Here is a 20,445-nt window from a genome sequence, read left to right on the forward strand (position 1 = left end):
GCTGCAAAAGACGGAAGTTTTCTTATCTTTATGATAAAATACAACTGAATATTTTCAAAATAAGTGAAGCTGGTGTATGATAAAATCGTGGTCCAGTCTGTGATAGAACAAGATATGACTATGGGGATGGAATAAGATGGGCCATGTGAATGCATAAGACAGGTCTTGCACCTCTATTTAGCACAAGGGTATAGAGCCCATGTGGCAAGGTGCTGGGAGTAGCTGTGGCATAACGATGAACCATGATATTCCTTACTTTTGGTGGGCACTGAAATATCACTTTGGGAAGGGTGGAAAGGATTATGGTAGGATAATCCTCATTTCCAGAAATGACAACTAGTAGTCCGAGCTCCACTAAGTCATTTTCCTCTGGAGGATATTGGGTAATTAGCAGGATGCCCCTTTGCAGCTGATTCATGGGTGTGGATATGGCACAGGAAATCTATTTGTCAATTACGTTTGAAATGTAAAGCCTGAGCCTGAATGCCTTAGCAAGACCTTCAGTACACTGAGCAAGAGACTGCTCATCATTGCAGATGTGCTGTCCACGGATGGGCCGACTCTATGGAAGATGACTTACATTAATTATGGTAGAAGGAATTGTTAAAGACAATCATATCCCACAGTTATTTAAAGAGTATACATGTAAATGCAAATTCACCACATTAAAATACATAGTATGTTATAGTTCAAATGGCTCTGAGCACTATGGGACTTAACATCGGAGGTCACAAGTCCCCAGGAACTTAGAACTACTTAAACCTAACTAATCCAAGGAAATCACACACATCTATGCCTGAGGCAAGATTCGAACCTGCGACCGTAGCAGACGCGCGGTTCTGTACTGAAGTGCCTAGAACCGCTTGGCCAATGCAGCTGACCATGTCGTGGTTATACCCAACTTAGAATCTTGTGGACACAAACTGCATAAAAATTTTACACTTGAGTAGATTGAGAGCATTCCCTACGATAATATTTTTTTTAAAGTTTTATGACATGTAAAAAAGACCCCTTGAAATGAATTGCATAGTTGTCATGCATTACACATATTGTTGCATATGGGTTGTAAGATGAGAACATGGATAATCTCACCTCTTCAAGGATGTGTGGATAAAGTTCCAAATGTTATAAATTACTTTTGCTCTTGTTCTGAACTGTGGCATGAGCAGACCCCGCACGCACACGCACACGCACGCACGCACACACAAAGAAACACTTGCAAATAAGAACACTTTTAGTAAAAAGTGAAAAATATAATTTCTCAACAGTATACAATTGAGATTCTCCAGAATGTTGTATATACAATCAGTCTATCACCAAATGGCTGGCATTGCCAAAAATAAAAATTAAAAAACAGTTCGGCCAACTGAATGAGTATTATAATTCCATTTTTCTGGCTTGTTCTCTTTTAATGACACCATGTTGCTGGAATGGTATTTTCATTAGTAAGTACTAATTATTACCCTTTCTTCAGAGCCATTATATATATGTATATATAGTGTTAGACAAACTACCGAGAAAAACTAATATAAACATGTTAGTGCAATGCATTACTTACAACCACAGAGGATATATACCATCATTAAAGAGAAATATCAATATTAATGAATATTTTGTAGGTAAAATTTCAAAAGTGTGCAGAAATCTTCAGAACAAACACCTTAGTAGACTATAACCTCAATGGCTCATTAAAAAAAGGAATGTCTCACATTATGAACATATTATGCTATTGTTTCAATACCTTCAACAAGTGTTTGGAAACACGCAGACACATTACATGTGTTTGGTCTTCTTTAGATCTATGCCCCAAAAAGGCATTAATAATTGCAAGCACCTTTTGGAGAAATGCCTCTCCTCATCCTTCATATCCAAAACTTCTGTATGAAATTATCAATAAAAGACATTAATGAAAAATTTGAAGAAAGCATGACTGTCATTAAACCATCCAACAAGTATAGATACAGTATGACATGGTGCGATGACCGTCAAAGTACAAACTCAGAACTCTCCCAGGCAATTTCATCATTCACCTATCAATATATTGAAAATTAAAAACACAACAAAACCCTGCATTTACAATACAACAATCAGTGATAACAATTTTAAGTAAATATACAATTTTAAGCAAATTCAATTTTAGCATTATACTAGAGCTCACAATTGTTAAGATCTACCTTATACATTAAGCATTTACAGTGAGTACAACCCACACAACTTATCCTTTCTTTCTTTCACAGAGGTTTATTAGCAATGAGAAAGAAAGCTCTTGGCTGAGGTATGAGTGTAACAAATGACACTCCCATGTAGTTTGTGTATGGAGGTCAAAATGAGAAATTGGTTTTGCATTTAATATTTCTTGGTAACTACATTATTACTTTAAAGGTAACGTGTAAAAATGATAAATAGCTTATTTTAAACACACAAAGTTTTCAATCCACAGATGCACACAATTGTGTATGTTGACAAAATGTAAATTTTATTTTTTTCACAAATAATAAATTAAAGAAATGAGGTTTGTGGCACTGATGTCATTGTTACAGTACTTAAATATTGTTTGACCGGAAAGATTGGTGGTTGTTGAAGAAAGCTTTTTACCTAATGTCTCCAACTTATGTCAATTGAAGAGCAGGGTATGAAGAACAAATTAAGAAATGTGGAGATAGCAGCATTGACTGATAAGTACTAAACATTCATTGTGTGTAGCATAGAAACTGGCAACATAAAACAGTATTCACATGAACTTTTGAGCTCTTCCTCTCTCTCTCTCTCTCTCTCTCTCTCTCTCTCTCTCTCTCTCTCTCTCTCTCACTCTCACACACACACACATGCGGACATTCCTCCAGCTGCAGTGAGACTCGCTGTGGCAGTGAATATTTGCGTGTCTGTGTGGATGTGTGCACTTTTACAAGAAAGAGAGCTCAAAAGCTAGTATGAATACTGTTTTCTGTTATATGTTTCTACTCTCCACACATCAGTCCACTATAAGGGAATTGTTTCGTTACCTTTATTTTATGTACTATTCCATTCAGTAATTTCCATTATTGTTAAACATTTATTACTAATCTTTGCCAGATATTTTGTAAGTGAAAAGTGGACAAAATGTGCACTCATTACTCTACTTACATAGTAGCGTAGTGTATTACTTTGTGATACTGGGCGTGAATACATGAGTAATAAGGATAGCAGATCTGTGTTGTGGTACATCAATATAAAAGACACCTGGATCAATCTGGGAAGGTATAAACAAAATCAGATTGAAGGGACAACTTGCACAATGCAGCCCACAGACAAGAAGTAGACAGTAATTATGAGCAAAAATGAAAAAGACACTACCTGATGGCCGAAAGTACAACAGAAAGAACACACTGACTGGACAAAGAGCTCAGCTTGGAGCGACAGAGAGCAAACGGGAAGATCAACAAATTAATGGAGTTAAAAGAGAATGAATGAATGAGAATTAAATGAGAAAGAGGAGAGAAGAAAAAATGTGAGACAGACAGGAAAATTAGCCAAAATTTTTAAAATAATGCAACAGTTAAGGAAATAAAACAATCCCTTTGTAGAAGTGAACCTTATTCTACATTAACATACCATGTTGTTATTCATACATTATCAGGTCATTTAAGTCAAAATACAAAATATAATTATAATTCGATAGACAAAAAAATCTACTCACCAAGTGGAGGCAGGAGAATATACACACAAAAAAAGATTTTATGTATGCAAGCTTTCTGAGCCAGTGGCTCTTTCTTCTGGCAGAAGGGTTGAAGGGGAAGGAAGAGGGATGAAGGAAAGGACTTGAGGGGTTTAGGAAAAGGGTTAGAGTTTGGAAAAGTCACTCAGAACCCCAATTCAAGGAGATAAGAAGGAAAGACTGATTGTTCAGTCCTCTTCCTTCCCCCTCACACCTTCTGCTGGAAGGTGGAGCCATTGGCTCCAACAGCTTGGATATGTAAAACCTTTTCTTATATGTGTGTTCTCGTGCCACCACATGAGCAGCTTCTTTTATCTATGCAATTACATTATACTACAAAGAATTGACTACTTTCATTAAAATACAAAATAAATATGATACTCTAAATATAAATTCTATCAGTAATTTAGAATCATGGGAAAAAAGAAAAGAAAGGAAAAATATTAGTCTTGCAAGGAAGGAACTGTTGGTAAATGACTACAGTAAAATCCATAGCATGATTCTCTGCAACTAATGTTCTTCTTTATAAAAACAATTCCTATGTGCTAGATTAGTGTGACTCAGTGAAGGCTGATGGCGAGGAATTGTGTAGTAGCAAACAGAAGCGTGCCATGTGTCATGCCAGTCAACAGTGCCTTCTGCCAGTTCTGTTCATTTCTCCCATTTTGAAATATGGGTTAATATGTTTGTGTTAGAGCAGTAGTCATGTTTTTTTTTTTTTTTTAATTACAGGCAACAGGAGAGGATATGATTCGAGTTCCCTGTGTAGAATGCACCTGCCAGAGGATTTCCCACTTCTCTAATACTATATTACTTATTTCATATTCTATGGTTTATTTAAGTTTTTTATAATACTCAATTTTCTTTGAATAATAGAGCCCACTTAGCTTTTTTGAGGAACATCATCTGAATGTCATTTACACTCCGAGTTAGATATATCTATTGCAAAATGCTCTTAAAACTTAGTATTTTGTCTGATAAAATGTTTTAATTACTTGCCATAACACTTTTCATAGAACCATGAGCATTTCATTTTCGTAATGAGGATCCGACTTTCTGAGGAGTAAATATAACAATGTTCAATTTACTTTGTAGGAATTTACATTATCAATAGCGTCAAAAAGTAAATATTAAAAAAGAAAAAGCTATAGCACATATAGATACACAAATATCAATAGCTGATACATATCACATTATTTTTCCTTCACATATTTTCTGAAGGTGTCATAACAGTTTTAGTATTAATGTATGAAAGATTCAATGGGAAAGGTTAGTAATTCTAAAGTTTCAGTTCTTGTTCTGCATCTGTTACACTGCCATCACCATAATCATTCTGCAGCACATCATCTTCTTCCTCATCGTCCTGTGACAGACGACACTCTGTACACCTAAAATGAAGCATGTTATACAATTCTTCAAACAAGCAACTTCAACATAAGACACCTTAATCTAACATGTAAGGAGCATAAGGAAAAAATAGGCAAAATACATTTAATAAGTCTACTCATAGACTGTACCTGCTTTCATTGATTCCATAGTTGATGCAAGTGTGCCCAACACATTCACAACAACCATCATGAAACCACCTGTAACTGCTGGCACCCATAGAGCGGCAAGATTCCTTGCATTTGTTCCAAGGTGAGCAATGTGCCATGTAAGTTACAGTGCAGTTCACTACAGCCAGTGAACTCTTCCCATTAGCTGTAACATGAAAATTCCATACTTAATCCATTTACCAACTTTCTGGGTCACATTAGTGACTGCGGTCATTAAGTCAAATGAAATCATTGTTGCTAATATTACAGTGCTATAAATAATGAGAATAGTAAAATCATTTATTTGTATCTGTGTACAGATAAAGACAAAATTTTTCTATCAAATTATAACAGAGTTTAAGACATCGGTCCACCACATTGATCAAAAAAGAAATATCAGACACTAAAAGCATATTATAGTGACTGCCAGAAATGAAGATGAGATAAATGTTGGATTACAGTGACAGTCTTCAATAACTGATAGGAAAAACACACCACCTTGTGAAATTCCATAATGAAATTACAGCTTTCACATTAGGAATGTTTGCTAAAAATTTCCTGTTTTATAAAATAGTGTGTGTTGGCTACCGCTTTGCTGTTATGTAGAAATTTTAATTAGGGCCAGAGTTAGAGAGAACTTTTTAGTTATGGCCACCACTCTTGTTTGATTAGAAATCTAAATGCAAAATTGGCAAAGGATGGGGTGGAAGAGGTGGGAGGTGAGGCATCAACTTCCAAAAACTGATTACATAAAGGCTCCAAAAATATAGTTTTCACCATTGTAATACATTTTATTGATGAAGGTCATTCTTTTGGGAATATCTCTCAGCTCTTACAAGTAACTTAAAAAAGGTGAAAAGATGAAATTCCTAGAAGAAATATAAACTTGTGTATGAAATAACACATCCTAAATGAACAGATGTATGTTTACAAAACTCCTACAACATGCTTAACAATACATAAATACAATTCTGTAAAAGAGACATCACCATTATACATGGATTCTGAAAAACAACTGCTATTGCCAGTGCAGCAGGGTGCTGCAATTTACGGACAGTAGCTGGCCACTCATTCCCAAGAAGCTGTCTAGACAATACGAATGACTTGTCTATTTGGTATAGCAACTGCTTTTTGGCAAGGAGCCTGACAGCAGCTTTAATACACAAGACTGGTGCAAAAACATGATTTGAAAATCCTTTGCCTATTTGAAAGGAAACTTGGGCTGGTGGATCTGGAACACACTCGCAAAGCAGCAGGTGAGAAACTCTGACAAAGAAATTCTGTAATCACCTGACTTGAAGAATAAAAGTATTTTGAGTGAACTGTATTTGTAATTAATATAAGAAAGTATTTTTCTTGCTGCAAAGTGTCTTATAATCCTTTAATTACAAAAGAAAGATTAACATCCCGCTGACTTCAAGGACACTAGAGACGGAGTACGAGCTTTGACTGTTTCAAAGAATGGGAAGGAAATTGGCAGAGCTCTTTCAAAGGAACTATCTCGACAATCACCTGGAGCAATTTAGGGAAGAAATCACAGAAAGTCAAAACGAGGATGACCGGACACAGATTTGAACAGTCGTCGTCCTCAATGTGAGTCCACTGAGTTAGCCACTGTGCCACTTCACTTGTTTCAACAGGAAAAGAGAAGAGTTAATGTGTACATAGGTAGACATGTCAGTACACATTAACAGAACAAAGTTTAGCAGCTATGTAAGTTCTGCAACCATGAGAATAGGGAGTGGTGACCTGCTGTGGACAGGTTGAAACAAGGAGAGAAGTAACATTGCTACTGAGACTCGGGGAACTACTATTCCGAAACAACATTGTGGTACTGAAATAAACATTGGCCCATAACATTCCACCAAAATCTTGACACAGTAAGTATACAGTATTTCAAGTATAACAGTGGTTTTCTCACTTTCATGTTCTTTATACAAAGCTTGATAAAAAAGTGATGCCCTCAGAGTGGGAGGGGGAAATAAAACAAAATTGCACAGGTTGAGAGGGTATAAAAAAATTGACTCAAATTTATAAAGACTTGTCAGTATGGTGTGCACCCCCTCTGACATGGCTGCATGCACCAATTCACTTGGTAAGAGTGTTACAGCTGTTATACCCTCTCCTGAGGCAAACTGGGAAACAAGAGTTGCAACTGGTCTTCCATATACTGGATACTATCGCTGGGACAGATTTGACTTCAGAGTTAGTCCCAAATACGTTCTGTCAGGGACAGATCTAGATATCTTGATGGCCACAGGAGGGCCTCAGAATCATACATACAATTTGTAGACACACGTCATATTGGACGAGCACTGTCTTGTTGAAAAATGATGCCATGATAATGCTGCACGAGAGGCAACACAAGAGGACGCATGATGTCTGTGGCTGTGCTGTCGCGAGTTCCCTCAATCACTAAGAGGTGTGACCGAGAGCCAAACCTGATGGCTTCCATCACCACAATGCCAGAAGTAACACTGCTGTTCCTCTCCAAAAAATTTGAAGAATGGGACCTTTACACAAGCCGAAGCCATAATCACTGTTGATGGTCATCTGGAGTAGTGCAAAATCTTTATTAATCATTGAACACAATGAGATGCTATTCGTCAGCAGTCCATGCTTCTTGGTCACAGCAACATTCTAAATGCTGCCACCTGTATTGTGATGTTAGCAGCCTATGCATTGGATAGTAATTATGTAGTCTGACTACTGGTAGTCTCTGACCAATGGTTTGCAATGACCCATAATGTTGCAGGGAAGCCATTACTTGTTCTCAGATGGCGGGCAAGGATGTGAAGGGGTCATGATGTGCTGGTACCCAATATGGTGATCCTTACATACCTTTGTAAATGATTAAAAATCATATATTTCTGTGACAGGTTGAATGGCCACTCAAGTGCACTAGTGTTCTAAGTGTATAATGTTGTTACCACACCTGGTAGTGTATATAAGTGATGTGAGCGGCATTAGTTATTGAGTGATCACTGTGAAGATGCCATGTGCTTGCGTAAGACAGCTTTATCAATACCTGACTAAAATTTGGCTGGCTGTTTGAATCTGACAATATCCAGATTTGTGGGGTGTTAGGATGTGAAAATGGCCTGATATTGGACTGCATGGAAACAAGATGGCATGCATACTTGTCATCAAGGTTCGGGTTGACACCTGACCAACACGAAGAAGTATTGCCATACTGGGAACCAGCACTTCGTAACCCCTTCATATCTCTGCCTGCCATCTGAGAACAAGTAGTGGATTCTGTGCAACATTCTGTGTTGTCCCATCGTGCCAATGGTATGTCCATTTCCAAAGTTACACTGACATCCAACCATGTGCTCTGGGTGCTTCACTTTTTTGTCAGGCATTACACATGAGTAATTTAAATTAGTTGGTATGTGATGTTTTAAGTCTGAGACGGGACAGTGTTGCAATAAGTATTGTCTGCCTACAAAAATCATACATAAATACTACGTATATGCTAACAGTTTCTGTAAAAAAGTCTAAAATTTGTTAGTAATACTAATTTGGAACAGAGTAAATTGATTTTTTCAACACAATAGATTTTTTTCTTTTCCAGAAAATAGTTTCCAATTTACCATATGAAATCTTGAAATCCATCGAACTCAATTAGGCATCCCCCCAACCCACCTCCAGACTGTCAAAATACCCTGTTCATTATATCATTATGTACCATGTTTGGTTCTATTTAAAATGTTAGTTCCACATTTCACATGAAAATAGCGTCCCTATGAAAGCCAAAACTAAATGTGGAGTGAAATAAAGAACTTTTTAGCAAGTGAAACAGTCTTCAATAACAGAAAAGTACATGTCATCCTTTTACATAAATTACTTTACTTTAAATACTGACATCAAAAATAAGGCACAGTTATCTTTTAATGTTAGGTACATTGACAAAAATGCGTGAACATTTCTTTTTTATGTCTGATGATGTAGACATTACTGCAAATGATTACGCTTCACACGCGCGCACACACACACACACACACACACACACACACACACACACACACACACACACACACACACACTCTCTCTCTCTCTTTATTTTCAATGGTGAACTGTTGTGTTGCAAAAGCCTAGATGTGTGGTGTCATTTGTAGGATAACCGAATATGGAAACACCTCAGAAAGTCTGCTGGGTTGTGAAAACAGGGGAGGAGGCTGATCCGAGTGTTCATTAGAAGAGTCTTAGGCATTCAAATAGAACAAAAATATGGAAACTAAAAAGTAAGTCATATGTTTGTACAGAAGAAAGCAATTTACTAGAACAATACCAACCGAAAAAATGTGTGTGGAAGACAATCAGAGAATGTAAACTGAACAGCCAACAGGCAGCAGACAGCTTTTGTGGCAAAGCTGGCAGAATGGCACACAATGCGGCACCAGATGTAGAGTAGCTATGTTTGATGGCACCTATACTGGGCTGAAAGTGTGTGTGCGCGTTGACCTCTCAGTACAAACTTTTTTAGAAATTCTATACAGTTTGTGTGTCTTGATTTGATGGTTAGTTCGGGGTACTGTTCCAATGGTGTGCACTTTCAAAAATAGATTTTGGAATGTTCACAGCAAGAATAGTGTTTACTTGCTTGCTACTCAACACTGTGACGTAACATGTGGCAATAGGTCGAAGCATGTAACACACAAAGGAACTCTAGTGAGAACTACGTGTGGTTGGCTTCAACACCTTGTTCAATAGGTATTGTTTAATGTATCCATGGCCAATTGTCTAAATGAATTAATACAGCTGTTGATTGGACACTGACTGCATTTTTCAAAAATTACAAACAGTTACTCCTGATCCGCTTTCAACTATCTCAATTTATGATCCACCTCCAAACTCATCTTAAAGTGCCTTTCCAGTGCACAGATCAAACATACATTGAAATGTGCAGAATCTGCAGTGACGAAGTATGCAGTAGCCACTGTCACTGAGGGTGCTGCATCATCGACATCGTCAAGAAGTGAGACACATACATGACACTGAGATGAAACAGACCCACCACAATAAAATTCATCTCGCAAGGTCTCAAAAACTAAAAGATGACTTTCAGTGCCACTATTTTCAAAAACTTAACCACTGGGGTGTCCCAAATTTATTATGTTTTGTTGTTAGATTTTTCTCTTTTTGTAGCTTGCATGTAGCACCAGTCCTTTTCCAGTCTGGAGATTTTCTTTCAGCACTGCTACATACCCACTGAATTTGAGCAGTTTGGAAAATTGGCAATCAGTTCTGACAACTAAACAATTATTTCAGGCACCTCTCTATAGAAAGTGACAAGCCACCAGTGGTGGGAAGCAGAGCAAGGGAGGAGGGCACCACAGAACTCTGCTGCGTCCAGTGAAGAGACAGATAGCCACAGGCAGGTGGATGGGAAACAACCAAAACATTGGTAACTTTGGGATAGCCAATAGCTTGAGTGTAGACAGCCCAAGTGGTGTCCCTTCTATCAGTTTTCTTGACTAATTTGATGCAGCCCTTCACAGTTTATTCTCCTGTGCCATTCTCTTCATCTCAGAGTAGCACTTGTGCCCTATGTCCTCAATTATCTGTTGGATGTATACCAATCTCTATTTTACCCTGCAGTTTTTATCCTCTACGGCTTCCTCTAGAATCACACAACTTTGCCCTGATGACCTAACATCCTACCCCTCTTGCCAGGGTTCTCCCCGAGTTTCTTTTCTGAGCACTCATGAGGATAAGCACCTTACTTGTTTTCAGTCCACTAATTTTCAACATCCTGCAATACAACCCCAAGTTTCTTTTTAATTCTTCTGTATATAATTCTTTTCTGCAACTCGGATGTTAAGCTGATTTAACAATAGTTCTCCATCTTGTGTGTGTGACGGGTGCTGTAGTTTTTTCCATGTGGGTGACTGTAGTGGCGTGGGAATAGGGGAAGTAAATGAGACTCATCAGTGGTTTTGTAGAATATGTAGTAGAGATAGGAAGATACTAGAACAGGATTGGAAAATAGCCGCCCTTCAGGCTGAGTTAGACAAGGCCAGGGGCGATCTTGACAGGTTACAGAGGGAGAAGGGTAAAGAGAGGTGGGAAGTGGCAACAGGACGAACAGGCCTAGAACTTTGTCTGACAGCTTTGTGGTGAATGTGGAAAATAGATTTGACCTGTGGCTTCAGTTAGAAGCTGGTGAGCCTCAAGCAGTTGCAGGTGTAGACAGGGCACAACAAACTTTCAGCAGCAAATTGAAAAGTATGAATGTAGGAAAATCAGTAAAGAGAAAAAGTGTTGTTGTTAGGTAGTTCCCATGGAAGAGGTGTTGCCTAACTTTTGTAGGATGAACTAGGATCAGAATATCAGGTCACCAAGTTTTTTAAACCTAGCGTGGTCTGGAGCAAGTGACAGAGGATTTAGGATCACTTTGTAAAGATTTCACTAAGGAAGACACAGTGACTGAACAAGTCTGGCTGCCTTACATTCATAGTCCACATAAATCAATGAGACATGCCAGCTTAGATTTGAATATGCCTAGTTTTACAGAGTGGAAAGTGTTACTGGACACCTATCATTCAATTCCCACAAATTGCAAATGTTGCAAGTTTTTAGAGAAAGTGACAAAGGAAAACAAGGTGAGTTTTGGGTAGATATGTTTGACAAAATGCAGAATGAAGATGATTTTCTTGATAAAATTGTATTCAGTGATGAAGCCACCTTCCATACCTGCAGTACAGTGAATCAGCATAATGTCTGAATATGGGATGAGCAAAAACCGCCACATAATCAACTTACATGGGAATTGCCTAAGGTAAATGTTTTTGTGCTGTAAGCTGTAACAAATTTATGATCCTTCCTTTTTTTTTGCCACGTCAAATGTAACTAGTACATCAAACCTGGGAATGCTTGAACATTATCTTAAGCCTCAAGCAGAACAGGATATGGGCACACAGGCAGTTGTCACCATACATCATAGGATTTGGCACGAAACTGATTACAGATGCAACATATGCCATTTTATTGAAGGGTATCAAACATTTCTGTAAGTTATTTATCTTTTTCACGATTATTAAACACACTGTATATGGTCAGCAAAATGGATAAAAGAACTATGTAATGACTAAAAAATAACAACTACTAAATACTGAGATATTTTATTCATTTCTATATGAACAAGAATTAAATAATTATGCTTATTGACTCACTGTTTGCCATTATTATCTCATTGTCTATTTTTGGGCTAAACAGAGAAATATCAAGTTCCTGTGGATAAGTATATGATGTCCATCTTCCCTCTGTGTCAGGATCCATGGTCAAGGATTCAAACAGCGATGGTATGGGATCAGTAAACTCTTCAACATGGCTTATTTTGGTAAGTGGACTACCAGTGGAATTAGACTTTGTACACATATCTGAAAAACGAAAGTATTAATAAACACAATATTAATTTAGTTTATATTGAAGGCATTAATTACTATGGCCATTTCTTATATAATATGATTTAAACATTGGAAATTCTGGATGGAATACTATTGTCATGATCTAAACACTTCTACTGCTCATAAATGGAAACTGTGCTATCCCTTCCCCTTCTCCGACCTTTGTTGGAGATGGTGGTCATTTGTATGTGAGGCGTGCTTGGCTGTGTGAATGAATGTGTGTGTCTTTTTCTGAAGAAGGCTTCGGTTGAACACTAATGAGTAAAAGTCTTTCATTGTGCCCACCTGCAACTCAATATGCTGTCTTTACAGTGAATAGCAATCTCTCTTTTTCCTTACTGCTGCTACTTCTCACAAGGGCTGTATGTGTTTGTGTGTATGGGCATAGATACTGGATCAACAAATGTCTCATCACACATGCAAATAGACTTAAGTTGGTTCACTGTCACCTTTTATTACCTTCCACTTATTTTATGAAATCTGCAGCAACAATGAACAAGCAAGAGCGTTATCACTTGTTTTCATTAAAATGCGGTATTATCATCATTTTTATGTGATTCTTCTTATCACCACCACCACCACCACGGAGATGTGGTCCACCTATATAACTAAATAAAAGTCTTGTTTTCATGCCCTACCCATTTTGCTTCCTTTCATTTAAAGATCATCAATGGGTTGTAGTACATCACATGTCATAAATAAAAGTAACTGAACTGCTTACGACATAAAAACAGTATTTTATTTACCTGCATAGATGGACCACATCTGCAAGAATATAATAATCATAATCATTTATTGTGTGCATGCGTGTTCCTACATTTGTCTGCAAAAACTCAGTTTCATCACATTATGATATGTCGTTGCTAAAGGATGTTATGTTAAAATACAACACTTGTTTATCCTGCAACTGAAAATAAAACATCATTGTCACTGACTATACAAAACAGCTGTTCCATCATCTCAGCTACCTACGATTGCTCGCAACAGGTATTACCAATGTACAGCTCAGATAAGAGTGTGGATGGCCCTTTGTAAAGTTTTACCCAAAATAATAACTGCTGAGACATCACATTGATTACAGTTACAGTAACTACAAGGGCAATCACATGAGAAAGCGAATCAAAGTTGACTCAAACTACCGCATAATGACCAACAATAAATTTATATACAATATTTTTCAAGTTTAATATAGCTGAAGACACAGTCACTTCGAAATTTTTTTCTAATACAGTAATTTACACACACTGCGGTAATAAATGACAGCATCATTTTCACTCGTCTAACAAAAAATCTGTGGTTACATTTTCTTTTCAAAAACATTACCTGCAATTCATGTAATACATACATCTTTTCTGTTTTGCTTTGTTTTTATTTGAAGAAAGAAAGAGTAGTGTTTTATAACCTGTCAATGATAATGGAGCAGAAACTGACTGGGGAAGCATTAGATTGGAAATTGGCCATGTCATTCTCAAAAGAACAATCCCCGCATCTGCTTTAACCATTCTAACAAAATCACAAAAACCTAAAATAGGATATCTGGGCTGTAATTTCAAATGCTGTCCTCCCAAATGCTAATCCAATCTCTTAATCACTGCATCATCTTGCTCAGTTCTTCTTATGTGAGCCACACATGTTACATCTATTTACCAGCAATTTTTGGATTGATAAACTACTTTGTTTTGATCACTAATGACTCAGACTATCCAACTGAACATGTACCGATGTACCATACTGATCTGAATTACTAATCTTAAAAAACTGACACCTTCATACAAAATGCAGAACAAAGTAATAGTAAGTAATTTGTAAACTGAAATGCCAAAAATATATTAATATAGCATTGTCCTCTGCTTCATAACAAATTAACATTTTATTGTGTGATGGTGTTCTTTTTTTTCCTGTATTACATCTTTGATACATTCACGTAAATAAGTAGTATCTGGTAGGTTGGGTGTTAGAAATTGCCAGTTATCCACTCCTAATATGGGTGGGTGTCAACAACAATTGTTAACATCCTGCTTCTGTCCCCTTGGGTATCCAGGAAAATAATATTTAACACAAGCAGAAACATGCACTTCATGGTTTGTCTAATGTATGCAGTTTGCCAATTAACACTATTCCCTTCTCTGAACTCCTAAATTCAATGTTTCCCTCTGTACAGCGAGGGATTCCTGACAGACATACAAGCCCATACCAGAACCATAGAACACAAAGACAAAAAAGGAGTTAAAAGTGATGGAAGGAAAGACAGCTAAAAATAGTAACTTACTCTTGGAGAAAGGTCACAGAGACGAGAGAGACAAAAAGTAAAACACGATCTACAGTCCAAGTGGTGTTCACTAAAACAGACAGCGTTAAGTTAAGCTACTGGAGCAATATCTGAAAGCGAACTCCAGGAACAGTAAAGAACCTCAGATAGCAAACATAAATTGGAGTGGTTAAAAAAAGGACATTATGTCTGGAAATGGCAAACTGTCAAACGTTGTTGACAATCAGCACAAAGTGGTGGGGGATCACTGCTTAACAAATGGCAATGGCTAAAACAACAGTGCCCAATATGAAACCTAGCTAAAATGATCTCCTTGTGGCAGGAGGGCTGAGAAGAGGCTGGCCAAGCTGCTGGGAGAGGTTTAATTCTCCAGAGCCCCTGAAGGTAAGACCAGTGTTGATGACCTGCTGACAGATGACAACACAGAGATCACTGGAGGGAATGGAAAAACTAGCAGGCCGAGGTACAAGAACTGCAGCCTTGGCAGCAGTGTCAGTGGCCTTGCTGCCAATCAGAACGACATGACCAGGGACCCACACAATCATCATGGTGGCTCCATCAAGAGTGAGAAAGTGAAAGCTTTCCTGGACCCGTCACAGTAAGGGATTAACGGTGTACAGCACACAGAGGCTCTGAAGGGCAAAGAGTGTCAGAGCAAATGACAATTGAAAAGCCTGTGTCACCAGATGTTCTGTGTAGCCTGATACAGGGCGAAGAGCTCCGCTGTAAATACTGAGCAGTGTTCTGGAAGCCGATATAGAAAATTGTCAGTGCCAATGATGAAGGCACACCCGACACCACAGTCAGTTACAAAGTTGTGTGTGAAGGATGAGAAACTTCCAGCGATAGAGTGAGTCTGGAGTTGTGTCCTTAGGAAGTGGGTTAAGTCCAAGGCAAACGCAGGCCGCCACATGAAGCCAAGGTGATGAAGGGTTCACACCCATCAGGAAAGTGGCAGACAGCGTTAAGTTAAGCTACTGGAGCAATATCTGAAAGCGAACTCCAGGAACAGTGAAGAGGGATGCACCCAATAGTAAATAGTAATAGGTTCCACTATGACATCATCTGATATGGTGAGGTTCCAAATTGGTGCCAGAAAATGTTTTTGTTTGCTATCTAGATGAATGCATCAACACTGCCCACACAACTGTTTATAATGAATACAATTTGGTTGGTTGGTTTATTTGGGGGAGGAGACCAGACAGTGAGGTCATTGGTCTCATCGGATTAGCGAAGGATGGGGAAGGAAGTCGGCTGTGCCCTTTCAAAGGAACCATCCCGGCATTTGCCTGGAGCGATTTAGGGAAATCACGGAAAACCTAAATCAGGATGGCCGGACGCGGTATTGAACCGTCGTCCTCCCGAATGCGAGTCCAGTGTGCTAGCCACTGCACCACCTCGCTCGGTGAATACAGTTTGCCATCGTAGGATGATGGTTGAAAATGCGGAGGGCACGTCTCCGTGCACGAATTGTGCCATGGCACACCTCAGTCCAATAAAGGACACAGTGCAGTAAAGATGAAGTGTGAGAAATGAAACGTTCTGTGGCAGTAAGGAAAAGTTTGATAAGGTATTCTACCTGGTCATCACAACTGGAGAAAAGTTGTTTGTCGAAGGTTACCAGGAAGGAGTAAAACCTCCAGTCGGCCTTAGAAAGCTGCCATTTGGGTCTGCAAAAACGTGGGGTAGGATCAGATTGAACCATGGACCTTGCCGTTGGTGGGGAGGCTTGCGTGCCTTAGCGATACAACCACAACGGAGGGGTATCTGTTGAGAGGCCAAACGCGTGGTTCCTGAAGAGGGGCAGCAGCCTTTTCAGTAGTTGCAGGGGCAACAGTCTGGATGATTGACTGATTTGGCCTTGTAACAATAACCAAAACAGCCTTGCTGTGCTGATACTGCAAACAGCTGAAAGGCTTCCTGAGGGCATGCAACTTTACTGTATGGTTAATTGATGATGGCGTCCTCTTGGGTAAAATATTCCGGAGGTAAAATAGTCCCCCCATTTGGATCTCCGGACGGGGACTACTCAACAAGGCGTTGTTATCAGGAGAAACAAAAATGTCGTTCTATGGATCGGAGCGTGGAATGTCAGATCCCTTAATACAGCAGGTAGGTTAGAAAATTTAAAAAGAGAAATGGATAGGTTAAAGTTAGATAGTGGGAATTAGTGAAGTTCGGTGGCAGGAGGAACAAGACTTTTGGTCACATGAATACAGGGTTATAAATACAAAATCAAATAGAGGCAATGCAGGAGTAGGTTTAATAATGAATAAAAAAATAAGCGTGCGGGTAGGCTACTACAAACAGCATAGTGAATGCATTATTGTGGCCAAGATAGATACGAAGCCCACGCCTACTACAGTAGTACAAGTTAATATGCCAACTAGCTCTGCAGATGACGAAGAAATTGATGATGAGATACAAGAAATTATTCAGATAGTGAAGGGAGACGAAAATTTAATAGTCATAGGTGACTGGAATTCAACAGTTAGGAAAAGGAAGCGAAGGAAACTTAGGTAAATATGGATTGGGGGGAAGAAATGAAAGAGGAAGCAGTCTGGTAGAATTTTGCACAGAGCATAACTTAATCATAGCTAACACTTGGTTCAAGAATCATAACAGAGGGTTGTATACATGGAAGACTCCTGAAGATACTAGAAGGTATCAGATAGATTATATAATGGTAAGACAGAGATTTAGGAACCAGGTTTTAAATTGTAAGACATTTCCAGGGGTAGATGTGGACTCTGACCACAAGCTATTGGTTATGAACTGCAGATTAAAATTGAAGAAACTGCAAAAAGGTGGGAATTTAAGGAAGTGGGACCAGGATAAACTGACTAAACCAGAGGTTGTACAGAGTTTCAGGGAGAGCATAAGGGAACAATTGACAGCAGTGGGGGGAAGAAGTACAGTAGAAGAAGAATGGGCAGCTCTGAGGGATGAGGTAGTGAAGGATCAAGTACGTAAAAAGATGAGGGCTAGTGGAAATCCTTGGGTAACAGAAGATATATTGAATTTAATTGATGAAAGGAGAAAATCTAAAAATGCAGTAAATGAAGCAGGCAAAAAGGAATACAAACGTCTCAAAAATGAAATCGACAGGAAGTGCAAAATGGCTAGAGGACAAGTGTAAGGATGTAGAGGCTTATCTCAGTAGGGGTAAGATAGATACTGCCTACAGGAAAATTAAGGGGACCTTTGGAGAAAAGGGAACCATTTGTATGAATATCAAGAGCTCAGATGGAAACCCAGTCCTAACCAAAGAATGGAAAGCAGAAAGATGGAAGAAGTATATACAGGGTCTATACAAGGGCGATGTACTTGAGGACAATATTATAGAGATGGAAGAGAATGTAGATGAAGATGAAATGGGAGATACGATACTGCGTGAAGAGTTTGACAGAGCACTGAAAGACCTGAGTCGAAACAAGGCCCCGGGAGTAGACAACATTCCATTAGAACTACTGATGGCCTTGGGAGAGCCAGTCCTGACAAAACGCTACCATCTGGTGAGCAAGATGTATGAGACAGGCGAAGTACCCTCAGACTTCAAGAAGAATAAAATAATTCCAATCCCAAAGAAAGCAGGTGTTGACAGATGTGAAAATTACCGAACTATCAGTTTAATAAGTCACAGCTGCAAAATACTAACGCGAATTCTGGAAAAACTGGTAGAAGCCGACATCAGGGAAGATTAATTTGGATTCCGTAGAAATATTGGAACACGTGAGGCAATACTGACCTTAAGACTTAGCTTAGAAGAAAGATTAAGGAAAAACAAACCTACGTTTCTAGCATTTGTAGACTTAGAGAAAGCTTTTGACAATGTTGACTGGAATACTCTCTTTCAAATTCTGAAGGTGACAGGGGTAAAATACAGGGAGCGAAGGGCTATTTACAATTTGTACAGAAACCAGATGGCAGTTATAAGAGTCGGGGGACATGAAAGGAAAGCAGTGGTTGGGAAGGGGTAAGACAGGGTTGTAGCCTCTCCCCGATGTTATTCAATCTGTATATTGAGCAAGCAGTAAAGGAAACAAAAGAAAAATTCAGAGTAGGTATTAAAATCCACGGAGAAGAAATAAAAACTTTGAGGTTCGCCGATGACATTGTAATTCTGTCAGAGACAGCAAAGGACTTGGAAGAGCAATTGAACAGAATTGATAGTGTCTTTAAAGGAGGATAAAAGATGAACATCAACAAAAGCAAAATGAGGATAATGGAATGTAGTCGAATTAAGTCGGGTGATGCTGAGGGAATCAGATTAGGAAATGAGACACTTAAAGTAGTAAAGGAGTTTTGCTATTTGGGGAGCAAAATAACTGATGATGGTCGAAGTAGAGAAGATATAAAATGTAGACTGGCAATGGCAAGGAAAGCATTTCTGAAGAAGAAAAATTTGTTAACATGTCAGGAAGTCGTTTCTGAAAGTATTTGTATGGAGTGTAGTCATATATGGAAGTGAAACGTGAACGATAAATAGTTTGGACAAGAAGAGAATAGAAGCTTTCGAAATGTGGTGCTACAGAAGAATGCTGAAGATTAGATGGGTAGATCACATAACTAATGAGGAGGTATTGAATAGAATTGGGGAGAAGAGGAATTTGTGGCACAACTTGACGAGAAGAAGGGACCGATTGGTAGGACATGTTCTGAGGCATCAAGGGATCACAAATTTAGCATTGGAGGGCAGTGTGGATGGTAAAAATCATAGAGGGAGACCAAGAGATGAATACACTAAGCAGATCCAGAAGGATGTAGGTTGCAGTAGGTACTGGGAGATGAAGAAACTTGCACAGGATAGGGTAGCATGGAGAGCTGCATCAAACCAGTCTCAGGACTGAAGACCACCACCACAACAACAACAACAACAACAACAACAACAGGATCAGAAAATGGATAGCACACAGGAAATGGTCGCTCAAGTACACGTAAGAGAGAACCGAGCACTTGAGACGCCTGGCAAGCTCGGTAGTGCAGAACGAGGGGTCCAAATGGGAATAGATGTATGAGGAAGCTGAAAGGAACATGAGTGCTCCAGTGTTAAGGCAGACGAGTCTGAGCTGGTTGAAAATGTCAGCCAAGAGGGCACCCCCTCATAGGTTCTGGGAGAGCCCCGAGCCCCACAGTGGATGATGTGCATTAAAGTAATCAAGTAGCAAAAAGGGGTGAGGCAGTTGCCCAATAAGCTGGAAGAATTCTGCCCTGATGGCACCGAATGATGGAGGGATGTAAATGGTACAAAGAGAAAAGGTGAAGCAAGGAAGGAAAATGCGACCCGTAACAGCTCACAGATGGGTGTTCAGGGAGATGGTTTGACAATGAATGGCATCCCGGATGACTAGCATGCCTCCCCTATGAGATGAAGTGCCATTCCCAAGAGGGAAGGTCAAAGTGGACCAGAAAGAACGGCGAGAGCCCAAAGTGGTGGTGAGGATGCTGCGATTCCAAGAGCAGCTATAATTCCTCCTCATTGGATCTAAGGCTGCGAACATCCCATTTGAGGAGAATCATGAAGAGGAAAGTGGC

At 39.0% G+C, this 20,445-nt stretch overlaps 1 protein-coding gene across 3 annotated transcripts in view; it reads right to left on the minus strand.

Moving 5' to 3' along the window:
- Positions 1-1,232: 1,232 nt before the first annotated feature.
- The window catches only part of LOC126266881 (protein twisted gastrulation-like), a 41,530-nt gene continuing 22,317 nt past the window's right edge, over positions 1,233-20,445 (minus strand). For all 3 annotated transcript variants that reach the window (XM_049971543.1, XM_049971544.1, XM_049971545.1), the window contains exons 3-5: positions 12,408-12,614; positions 5,212-5,395; positions 1,233-5,082 (exon numbers count right to left, since the gene is read on the minus strand). In XM_049971543.1, coding sequence (XP_049827500.1) covers positions 4,974-5,082; positions 5,212-5,395; positions 12,408-12,614 — 500 coding nt within the window. In that variant the 3' untranslated portion in view covers positions 1,233-4,973. The remainder of the gene's footprint in view (positions 5,083-5,211; positions 5,396-12,407; positions 12,615-20,445) is intronic.

This window comes from Schistocerca gregaria, chromosome 4 (assembly GCF_023897955.1).
Source record: "Schistocerca gregaria isolate iqSchGreg1 chromosome 4, iqSchGreg1.2, whole genome shotgun sequence".
NCBI lineage: Eukaryota > Metazoa > Arthropoda > Insecta > Orthoptera > Acrididae > Schistocerca > Schistocerca gregaria.